Source organism: Triticum aestivum, chromosome 4D (genome assembly GCF_018294505.1).
Source record: "Triticum aestivum cultivar Chinese Spring chromosome 4D, IWGSC CS RefSeq v2.1, whole genome shotgun sequence".
NCBI lineage: Eukaryota > Viridiplantae > Streptophyta > Magnoliopsida > Poales > Poaceae > Triticum > Triticum aestivum.
Window position 1 is genome coordinate 75,654,494 of NC_057805.1, and position 11,487 is coordinate 75,665,980.

The 11,487-nt window shown below is 44.9% G+C and overlaps 2 protein-coding genes across 2 annotated transcripts; one reads left to right on the plus strand and one right to left on the minus strand.

The window, feature by feature from the left end:
- Positions 1–1,061: 1,061 nt before the first annotated feature.
- On the minus strand, positions 1,062–4,679 carry LOC542858 (protein disulfide-isomerase-like). The gene is made up of 10 exons (XM_044518006.1): positions 4,401–4,679; positions 4,038–4,068; positions 3,663–3,947; positions 3,370–3,558; positions 3,071–3,196; positions 2,316–2,453; positions 2,095–2,214; positions 1,872–1,989; positions 1,645–1,757; positions 1,062–1,559 (listed from the first exon to the last, which is right to left on the minus strand). The coding sequence occupies exons 1-10, from the start codon at positions 4,598–4,600 to the stop codon at positions 1,332–1,334; spliced, it is 1,548 nt and encodes a 515-aa protein (XP_044373941.1). The 5' UTR covers positions 4,601–4,679; the 3' UTR covers positions 1,062–1,331.
- A 1,627-nt stretch (positions 4,680–6,306) lies between these two features.
- Positions 6,307–11,227, plus strand: LOC123096310 (uncharacterized). The gene is made up of 2 exons (XM_044518007.1): positions 6,307–7,032; positions 10,841–11,227. The coding sequence occupies exons 1-2, from the start codon at positions 6,528–6,530 to the stop codon at positions 10,984–10,986; spliced, it is 651 nt and encodes a 216-aa protein (XP_044373942.1). The 5' UTR covers positions 6,307–6,527; the 3' UTR covers positions 10,987–11,227.
- Positions 11,228–11,487: the final 260 nt, after the last annotated feature.

The window sequence follows — 11,487 nt, forward strand, 5'->3', positions numbered from 1 at the left end:
CATGGCGGAGGAGGGCAAATTTGACAAATTTAACCTATAGACGAAATCAAATCACAGAATGAACTATCCGTGAAACTATTTCACGCGGCTGACCTTTTTGTGTGACGCCCGACACGAAGGCGCCACACTACACTGTGTAACGCCTAACAGATAGGCGCTACACGGCCAGCGTCGCACCCGTGTGATCAGAAAATTACTAAGTCAGTGTGCAGCGCCTGAGAGCTAGGCGCCACACTATACAGTGTAGCGCCTAGCTCCTAGGCGTTGCACTAGTGCAGCGCCTAGCTCCCAAGCGTTGCACTAGTGCAGCGCCTGAGAGCTAGGCGCCATTGCACTAGTGCAGCGTCTGAGAGCTAGGCGCCACGGGTCAGCCGCGTGAAATAGTTTTACGGACAGTTCATTCTGTGATTTGATTTCGTCTATAAGTTAAATTTGTCAAATTTGCCGCAGAGGAGCAGCCTGTGTTGGCACCTATTCCGGTATTCTGCAGGCTTACAACTTGTTCCTCTCCTCCTCGTGCAACCCCAGCTGGCGGAGGGCCAAACCTACAGCAAGTGTGCGAGCGAGGAGGTCGTAGCGGCCATGGCCACGGCGAACCCCAACTTCTTAACGCAGAGCTGGCGTAGCCAGATGCGGATGTGGCGCTGGGATAGAGGACAAGAAGACAAGAACACTGCGCGTCCTATGTGCAGGCAGGATCATTCGAGGGCGCATGTGGCAGGAGGGCAGGCATTTTCATGTTCAGCCGGAAGAGTTTAGACAAGACTCTAATTAGGCCTTGAACAATCAAAAAATTGTTTTTTTGTTAAACACGGATCACAGGAGAAACGAGGCACCCCTCATGTAATTGGTGCTTTTTAGAAAGAAAAAAACTAATATTCGTATTTTCTTAAGCTTTGCTCATTGACTCCCCGGTGAGGCGGTACGGATGTTCCGTTAAGCAAGGTTCCCCTACCATATCTGCAGTCGATTTTGTTGCCGTGAGCAAATCCCACTGGAAGCACTCTTAAGCATACGAATTACTAGTTCAGGCGTCTCCAAGCGAACAGAAGACACATGCATGAAGATTCTACCAAGCACAGAAGCGCCATTTATTACCAAAGCTCTCCACGAACCATTTCTACTGTCACTTGAAGATAATTTAACTAGGTACACCACTGACGGATTTGTTACAGTATTTCTCGCAACGGGATACAGAATCAGGCAAAACCGGGGCCAACACATCCAACGACCAACTCTCGTCCCCCCCTCGCAAAATCTGGCGTTGGAAGCTGCCTTGCCAAAACATGTTTCCCCCTCCTCTACCTGTCTGCTGCTAGACAGACCGATGCTCAGAGCTCGTCCTTCAGAGGCTCGGTGGCAGCCGGTTCCGCCGCCTTCTCGGTGTCCGCCGCAGCCGCCTGCCCAGCAGTCTCCTTGTTCTTCTTGATGTAGTCTACGATCTCGTCGGCCGTCCTGCCGCCCTCGTACGAGACCTTCTTCCCGCTGGGAGTGACGAAGTACAGGGTGGGGTAACCCTGGACATCGAACTCACTGGGCACGTCATTCGCGGTCGCGTCCTGTGGACAAGGTTGAGAAACAGTGGTTAGGTAAGTTGTATTCCGTTGCTGGAACTGGAACGACAGAGAGGGCAACAAATATTACCATCTTCGCGATCACAACGTCCTCTTCACTTTGAAGGGTGGCAGCTGCCTCGTCGAGGATGGGTGCTAGCTTCTTGCAGTGTCCGCACCAGGGTGCATAGAACTCGATAAGAACTGCAATATAAGGTGGCAAATCAATGAGCCATTGTTTCACTTACAAGGAATCGCAGTCACTTGTTACAACTAGCTTAATCCAGCGAGGAAAAAAAAATTAACAAAGATGAATACCATTTTTGCCAGATTTGAAGACCACGTCGTGAACGTTGTCAGCCACAACTACCTTAACAGGCTCATTGTTGGCCTCAGGAATAGGCTCAGACTTCCTGAATGGTGTCAATTTGCCATCCTACAATATGAATGAACACTAATGAAATTGCTAAACAGATTACCTGGGATCAAACAAATAAGGTTGGTATTACTACAACCAAGGGAAAAAGGAATGGCTACTTACAAAGTAATCCTTCAACCAAGCAACAATTTGGCCAGCCTCAACCTGTTCCTTCAAAAACTTCTTCGAGTCACTGTCTTGAATGAGGATCAGTGGTGCCTGATCCTCTTTCAGCCCGAAGTACTATGTTTCAAAGAAAAATCTGTTAGCACCAAGGAAAAAACAACAGTATCGATAACTACTACCTTTGTAAAGAAATATAGAAAGGGAAACAGGCAATCAACCTGGAAAGCGCCTTGGCTCGCTTCAATGTCACCAATAAGGAACTTCACATCCTTGCCACTGAACTCCTCTACAGCACCATAGTAGGCTGATTTGAAGGACTCAAACGGTCCAGTGGAGAAGTTCAAAAAGAGCATGGCCTACATACCATTTGATGTCAGAGAACAGAAGTGCCAAATAATGAGTGACCAATAACTAAAAAACAATGAAAAGGCTAATGCTCTAAGCAGCTTCACCACTAGAAACATATATCTGAACTGTTTTTACAGACAAAGCACTGAAAACACCAAAGATGATATTCTGCATCTCAAACAATCATCACATCTATGGCTCTGCAGTAGTAGACCTTTCAGGTACAACAACCATGAATGAAAACACAAAGATCCAAAAGGCTAACAAAACTAAATACACTAGTAATCCTCCAAATGTGCTGAACAAATTCTTTGCAAGATGATTTCTTCAAAGGACCGACAAATGACTAGAATATACTAATCAATCATTCATGTAAACATGTTCAAGAAAAAATTGACAAATTCAACCATCATTGGATTGCAGAAGTTTTTTGTACACACCAAGAGTCAGGCTGATAATCAATTGAAACAACATACAGCGATCAACATTATGGCCTAATTAGTTACAAACTTGAGGCATAGACCTAACTGACTAAGCATATAGTAGAAATTAGGCAACTATACAGAACTCATACAATTACAAAAAATGATAAAGCATTCTAGAAGCAAGTTGTGTCAGTCATTACCTTGGGAGCATTGGTCTGGAAGAATTTCAGGAGGTAAGGATGGTTGTCAGGGTTCTTGTCAAAAGTAACAACTTTCGGGGTGCTGCTAGCATCAATGAATTTCTCCAAAGCAGAAACATCAAAATCCTGCAAAATGTCACATCACTATGTTAATACTCAGTAATCTGTATGAAGTAAGAAGAACACAGATGAACACTCCCTCTGTTCCAGATTACTTGTCACTAAATTGTACTAAATAAGCAATAACTAATATGAACAGAGGGAGTAATGATTAGTTTACAGAGCGAGCGAAGTATAACCTTGCTGTCAACAACGAGCTCATCAAATGGCTTGAATAGCCTAACCAATGGCCTCTCCACTGCTGCATCACCACGTGGGAGATGGTTGGCATGCACGGTGTGGCCAAAGTCATAATCAGACCTCAGCTTCTCAGCAACCTCAAGGAAGTTTGTAAACTCAGTGCCGCTGAATTCAGTGAAAACACCAACCTATACAATTATCATCATTACTTAGTCAGCAGGCATAGAACATCAACCATGGCTATATGACGATTGCTATTTGAAAGTAAGAACAGACAAAATAAGAAGCTTACAATGTGGATCTTGCCGTCTTCAAGGTAAGTGGCATCTTCAGGTGCCTTGATCTCCTTGGAAGCAGGGCCAACCTGCTTCTTCAAGTACTCGACAATTCCCTCAGCCTCCCTGGGGCCCTTGTATTCCTGGATGTTCTTTCCCCCGTTCCTGAAGATCTTGAGGGTAGGGAAGCCCTGGACCTCGTACTTGCCCGCAAGCGGCTTGTTCTTCTCATCGTTGGCATCAACCTTAGCAAGGACAATCGCTGGGTCGTGCTTGCTCAACAGTTGGGCCGCCTTCTCATACTGCAACATCACACATCAACGAATGAGATCAATCCATTCAGCATATAACACCAGTGCTAAGTAAGTGGTCCAAGGATGTAGAAGAATTACCTCAGGTGCCAGGCTCTTGCAGTGTCCACACCTGAAACAAAATTCAGACCAGACTAAGTGAGATTGTACTGAAATAAGTCGAACAGACAGAATCTGCAATACATAGGTACAGTATAAAGTTGGACGCAGTGGAATCCCAACAGGGACCCCAGCCCAACAACCTCTAAACCCTCGAGGAACTTGAAATCCAACCAAAACTTCAGAGGAATCGGCGATCCAGACGCACCGATCAGCAAAGCCAGATCCCCCGTCGTCCGCAACTGACGCATCTGAGACATCTCTAAACTGACCACGATCTAAACCGCTCGGATCCGCCGGAACAACACCCACACACACGCACAGACACCAGAGGCGAGGGCTCACCATGGGGCGTAGAACTCGACGAGGATGAAGGGGTGCTTGGCGATGGCGTCGTCGAAGTTGTCGGCGTGCAGGGTGAGCACGGCCTCGGGGGCCGCAGCCTCCTCCGCGGCGGCGGCGGCCTCCTCCGCCCTGGCCGCCGGGGCGGACAGGACGACGGCGAGCGCGAGCAGCAGCGAGATCCAGGCCTTGCAGATCGCCATGGCGGAAGGGACTGGGGAGCAGTGATGAGATTTCTCGGGGCGGACACGACCACGCCGCGGTGCTCCACGGGTTTTAATAGGAGCGGAGAGGCCGAGAGGTGGGGTTTAGAGTCTCCAACGTGGACGCGGTCCACGGTGGACTGGACCGTGTCCACGGGTCCCACGACGGCCAGGGCTCCGTGGGCGCGGCCCACAGAGATCACGGGATGATTACTGGGATGTTTTGCACTCAGGTCCCTGTTGCTATCCGAATCCCAATTTGAGGTGTTAAGGCCGCTTAAAGTTAGGCTAGTAAATTACAATGAGGTCCCTACCGAGGGTGTTGATCCAATTAACTGGAATATGCCGCGTGACTCAAAAGGGAGGGGTTAGCGGATCCGGGACGCCACGTCACGCTCGTGCGCCGCCACTGTACGGTACACGTGGGCTGCAAACACGTACCCTTATGGGGTCAGGCGAATCGCAGGGCGCCACGTCATGTGAGTGACACGTCTACTGCCTCCTGATTAGCCGAGGCTACTCAGCCGACGCGCACCGGGCACTGTTGCCGAATCAGGACTAGGAAGATATGGCGGAAATATTTATGTTTGGAAGATTATTAATTCCATCCGTAGCCGAGGAGATCATTCATTCATTCGCTGCGTATAAATGTATGAAGAAATTAACCCGTTCCAAATTTGGAGTATCTTTGGTGATTAATGATTTGCATGGAACACAATAATAATTCTGCGTAATTTTGATTCGTTTCACACTGTAGCGTGACGAGCCACACATTACCCATCTCACGTCGCCGAAAAATGCATGAAAAATATTTTTTTAGAAACACAGTACAAATGCACACGTTCACAGACACGTATATGCATAATTATTACTGTAATATTTGTGTTCGAGGTGTTTTGCATTTCTGATGAGTCCTTTTAGCAGACTGGACATATGCGGCATTTTCTGTTTCGCTAAAAAATGGATTAGTGGACGGTGCAAAATAATCGTCGCAGCAAAACTGACGGCGACGCATTTGCGAACAACCTGCTTCGTCCAAATGCGGTGTGAATGAAAAAGATCATCTAACCGCAGTGCGTGATAATTCCGAAAATGGTTGAAAAGTGCAACACAAGGCCCAAATCTTACGTGCAAGGAAACACTAATCTTGGTGTTATGCGCAACTGAATCAAGGGGCAAAAGCGTTTGCACTGCCTGTAATCCACCACCAAGCTGGAAAAAGCTTGTATGTATTGTAGTTGAGCACGGGAGATAAGCCTCATCTCAAGCTGGAAAGCTTGGAAGAAAACAACAAGATCTGGCCTGTGAATCTTGTTGTGTTGCACACGTGCCTTTTGTACTGTTATTACAGGCGTGACAATGACATGTGTGTCGTCTCACACTCTCTTGCGTGGAAGAGGCCAATCTTGAACTGAAACGAGACAGAGGCATCGCCTGTCGATCGTCCATTTTTCTTTTGGTGAGGCTACGTGCTGTCTGTGGTGCAAGCGAGTGGACGGGTCTCCAACGGCCCGGGCGCCTCCATCTACGATCCATGCAAAACGAGTTTACATGCAGATGAACGAAAAAGCATGCCATGCGTTCCATGGCGCTTCCTGGAACCAACCGAGGCGGCGTGCGCCGACTCACACGGCGAGCGTGCGCGCGGACGATCTGGATTCGGCGAGGAACTCACGCGGGTGTTCGTCTCCAACTACTGCGCTACGCTGCGCAGGTCTAGATCATCACGCTCTTTTGTCGCATGCCTCTTGCTTGTGCTGAGTAGACGAGGGTAAAAAAATGTATATATAGACACATTTTACTATGTTTGATGCTCAGAAGGATGGCCTATCGAAAGACTTGCTAGATAGTGAGGAGGCAATTGATGAGCTTGATAAGGCTAATTTAGCTAATCAGGATAAGAACAAACAGAAGGGCCCAGTCTGGCATGTTTTGCTCTGATTCTGATCATGAAAACTTTGTCTTGGAGTGTGCTGTTGCTAATAAGGAAGAGCAACATGTAGAAGAGAAAGGAATTGAATCTGAAGATGTGTATCCTTCTGGATTTCTAAGCTCCACTCCAACAAAACCCCTTGTGGGGAATGCTGAGGGGACATCCAGTTCTGGTGGTAAACTTGAAAGTATGGAGTATTGCGAGAGTATTCTTAGATCTGTAGACTTTTGTGAGTCTGATGAAGAAGAATTCAAGGGTGATGAACTAAAGACTCTTCCCCCTGAAGCTGTCCAGGCCATACAAAATATCTCTTTGAAGATATCACTGCTGGAAACCCTTGATCATGCTCAAGATCAAGGGCTGGCCACTGGGAAAAACAAATGGGGGCATGTTCTGGTTCAGAAACCTGCTACTAGGGGACATGGCAATGTGAATATCATGGAGAAAGCTGCGGCTTACAAGAGGAAGCAGAATCTCGAAATTCCTAAAACCTTCAAAGGTAAATCCTTCACTAACACTGATCATAACACTTTGTTTGACCAAATGAGTAAAATTGACTTATGCATTGGGGGTGATGATGCTAATAAACATGAAACTACTGATGATTTGATTGATGGGGAAAAAGAGAGATGCTTGGCTTTTGCCAATAATAACCCTGAAATTGTTCTTCCAGATAATCTTGAATTAAACCATGATGATTTGTTTGGGACTCCTTTGGATGGCTGCTCTCTCAAGCCAGTGGGCACTGCTGATGCCTTAAGGAGAACTCCAAATGTCTTAACAAAAGTTAGGCCTTGTGGTCTGTCTCACCCTTTCAAAGTTTCTTAAATGATAGGGCTTATTTGGAATATTAGAGGTCTTGGTCAATCTGGGAAAGTTCAGTGCCTTTGTGATACTATTGCTCGATCTAATCCTGATTTTATTGGGTTTCAAGAGACTAAGAGAGAAATTATTTCTGAGGGTTTCCTCAAAGCTATTGATAGGACTAATAATTTTGACTGGCATTATTTACCTGTTGTTAATACTGCTGGTGGGATCCTTTTGGGTCTTAGAAAAAGTTTATTTGAAACCATTGGTTTTGTTAATCATGAGTTTTCTATTAAAGCCACTGTTAAAAACAATGAGGATGGTTTTGTTTGGCACTTGGTGATAGTATATGGCTCTGTGTCCCCAGAGTTTAAAATGGATTTTGTTGCTGAACTTCATGATATCTTAGACTCTGCATCCTATCCTATTTTAATTTGTGGTGACTTCAACCTGGTTAGGAATGAGAGTGAGAAGAGTAGTGGATTAGTTAACCATCATACCACCTTCCTTTTTAATGATTGGATTAATAGATGGGGACTGCTGGAGATTTCTATCTCTAATAGGGGCTATACTTGGTCCAATAATCAAGATAACCCTATTTTTCTGTGTTGGACAGAGTTTTTGCCTCTGTGGACTGGGATTCTCACTTCTCGATGTCGTCCCTAACTGCTCTCCCTAGAGTGGGGAGTGACCATACTCCCTTAGTGCTAGACACTGGAGGGAGGAAATCATCCAGTCCTAAGATGTTCCGTTTTGAGAAATGGTGGCTGTCATAACCTGGCTTCCACCAGATGGTGCGTGAGACTTGGTCGGCTACTTCTTCCTCTATCTCTTCTGTAGATAACTGGTTATCTAAAACCAGACTGCTTAGGAAGAAGACAAAAGGCCGGGCCATTAATATTGAGGCTGCTTTAAGGAAAAAGAAAAAATCCCTCCTTATGGAGTTTGACCTGCTTGACGTTCTATCTGAATCCCAGCAGTTGTCTGCTGCTGATCATGATAGAATGAAAGCTGTGAAAACAGAATTGGAAGAGATTTGGAAAAAAGAGGAAACGGCCTTGTGGCAAAAATCTAGAGACAGAAAAATTCTTGAAGGGGACCGTAACAATGCCTATTTTCAAGCCCTAGCTAATCACAGGCATAGGAAAAACCATCTTTCTGAACTAGTGGGCCCTTCTGGACCTGTGACTTCCACTGAAAACATGATGGGAGTAGCTACTGAATTCTACAAAAATTTATTTGCCTATGAACCTAAACCAGATTTGCACTTAGGAACTGGTTTTTGGTCTGAGATAGAAATGATTAGTGAGGATGAGCAGAGAGACTTAGAGAGATCCTTTTCTGAGGAAGAGATCAAAGAAGCAATTATGAGCTCGTATGCCAGTGGGGCTCCTGGTCCTGATGGGCTGTATTTCCTTTTTTATCAAAAAATTTGGGATCTAATTAAAAATGACTTTATATGGATGGTCAGGGATTTTGAAAATGGGGATTTGGACATCTATAAGCTTAATTATGCCATCATCACCCTTATCCCTAAAATTCCCCAGGCTAGAGAGATGAAAAACTTCAGACCTATTAGTCTTAGTAACTGTGCTGTAAAAAAAATTCTCCAAGGCCATGAATACTAGGGTTTCCCCTAGCTGTGATAAAATCATTTCACACAACCACACTGCTTTTATTAAAGGGAGGTTTATCTTAGAGAGTGTGGTGATGGCCCATGAAGTTATTCATGAGGTTCACAGAACTAATTCCAGTGGTTTGATTCTTAAACTTGATTATGAGAAAGCCTATGATAGAGTCAGTTGGGATTTTCTGGAGGAAATGCTTCTTTCTAGAGGCTTTGGGGTTAAATGGGTTGCCTGGGTTCTCAGCACCTTGAAACATGGGACTTTCTAGGTTAGAATTAATGACACTAATGGGCCACACTTTGTGGGGAAATAGGGCTGAAACAAGGTGACCCCCACTCCCCTCTTTTATTTAACTTAGTGGCTGATGTCTTTTCTAAGATGCTGGTGAAAGCTGTCAATAATGGGTTAATTGGTGGGCTCCTCCCACATGCCATCCCTGGTGGGGTGGTTAGTTTGCAATACGCTAATGATACCATTTTGTTTATCCAGGATTCTGTGGAATATGCCAAGAATTTGAAATGGATTCTGACCTGTTTTGAAAAGCTTTCTGGCTTAAAAATTAATTTTCATAAGAGTGATTTACATACCATTCATGTTTCTGATGCAATGTCCAGAGAATTTGCCTAGATTTTTTGCTGTCAATTTGGTGAATTTCCCTTCAAGTACCTCGGTGTGCCCCTGCACTTTAAAAAACTTAGAAGGGAAGACCTGCAACCTATCATTGACAGGATTATTAGGAATATTGCTGGCTGGTTAGGCAAGCTCTTGTCTTATAGGGGCAAGCTGATCTTACTAACCACATGTATTGCTAGCATTCCCTCTTATCTCATGGCCATGATGAAATTTCCCAAATGGGCTATTGACATGATTACCTCCCAAATGTCTCACTTTTTTTGGGGTAATGTGGGTGATGTTCATAAATATCATCTAGCTAACTGAGGCCTTGTGGCCCATAGGAAAGAGTTTGGTGGTCTGGGTGTCCCTAATCTCAGGGAGTTTAATATGGCTCTCCTGGCAGCATGGGGAAAAATATTCTATGATGGGAGGGAGGGAGATTGGAAAAAACTTTTATGCTTTAAATATGCTACTGACAAACCAAATATTCTTTATGCTAAACCTGCCTTGGGATCTCCATTTTGGAAAAGCATCTCCTGGGCTTTTGCTGCTGCAAAAAACTTTTGGAGATGGAACCCTGGGAATGGTGAACATATTGCTTTTTGGCATGATATTTGGGTTGGGGAATGTTCCCTTAAAACTGCCTTTTCGGATCTGTATGCTATATGTCAACAGCAGGATGCCACCTTGTCCCAGGTTTGGGATGGAGTACAACTGTGTCTCACCTTCATGAGATGTGTGGATGAGTCCAAGTTAAACAAATGGAACATGTTAGTTGACCTGGTTAAACAAACTACTTTATCCGTCCAATCAGATAGCCCCGTCTGGGGCTTGGAGTCGAATGGTCAATACTCTGTTAAATCATTTTACAAGTTGATTAACTTTGGTGGGGTTTCCTCTGATATTAGAGATTTCATATGGAAGATTAAAGTCCCCCCGAATATCAATGTTTTCTTGTGGCTGATGTATAATAACAAAAGCTTGACTAGGGATAACCTTGCCAAAAGAAGACATGTTGAAGATAAAACTTGTGTGTTTTGTGCTGAACCAGAATCCATTCAACACCTATTGTTTGATTGCATTGTTGCGACTAAGATTTGGGCTACGGTTGCTAAAGCTTTTAACATAACCCCTCTTGTTTCTTTTGAATCTCTATCTCCCTTCTGGAAGAAGAAAAAACAATGTGAAGCTATTAATACTGCCACATCTGCTACCTTGTGGTGCTTATGGCGTTTGTGCAATGGTTTTGTCTTTCAGGGGCGAAGCTGGCGAGATATGCGTTGTGTGTTGGATCAGGTGGGGGCAACAATCAGGCAGTGGAAAATCTTATGTTCAGAGGTCCAGAGTGCTCTACTTCTCCGGTGCTTAAGGCTTTTGGATCGGCGAAGAGGGAAACTGCTTAGAATCGTCTGGATTAGCTGAAACGAACAAATAGACTATCTACCTTTCAATGAAAAAACTCTCTGTGAGAGATGTAATAGGGTTGTAGCTTTAAGACCCTGATGTTTGTTCTGTGGCAGCTACTTTTGGTTTTCGCCGAGAGCTGTTAAACAGTCTGGTTCTGTCGTGGTTGCCTTGGCTTTAATAAAGTTGGGGCGGGGGGCAACCCCTTTCTTTTCAAAAAAAAATTATTATGTTTGTTCACTTATTTTAATATGTTGAAATACCGGAAACATCTTATATTTGTGGACACAGTGAACTATACCCATGGGGAAAAAATCCTATACGACATGGTCTCACACTTCCAACCTGTAGAACAACTCCATCGAACGACACCTGGCAGTACGAATCATAAAGCATCCGGGCAGCTTCTTCTCCCCCGCTGTGAAAACGCAATTGCCATTCCTTTTGCAAGTTCGCCATGCGCCCATGCTCGCCGCTCGTGCTTTGCCCCCGCTGCTGCT

Excerpts from the sequence above, each read along its gene's own strand:
- LOC542858 (XM_044518006.1), bottom strand. The coding sequence starts at position 4,600 with ATGGCGATCTGCAAGGCCTGGATCTCGCTGCTGCTCGCGCTCGCCGTC. Across the intron at positions 2,215-2,315 it reads CGAGCCAAGGCGCTTTCCAG|TACTTCGGGCTGAAAGAGGA; the intron begins GTTGATTGCCTG and ends TTTGAAACATAG. Across the intron at positions 1,560-1,644 it reads ACGTTGTGATCGCGAAGATG|GACGCGACCGCGAATGACGT; the intron begins GTAATATTTGTT and ends CCTTGTCCACAG.
- LOC123096310 (XM_044518007.1), top strand. The coding sequence starts at position 6,528 with ATGTTTTGCTCTGATTCTGATCATGAAAACTTTGTCTTGGAGTGTGCT. Across the intron at positions 7,033-10,840 it reads AATTCCTAAAACCTTCAAAG|GGGCGAAGCTGGCGAGATAT; the intron begins GTAAATCCTTCA and ends TTTGTCTTTCAG.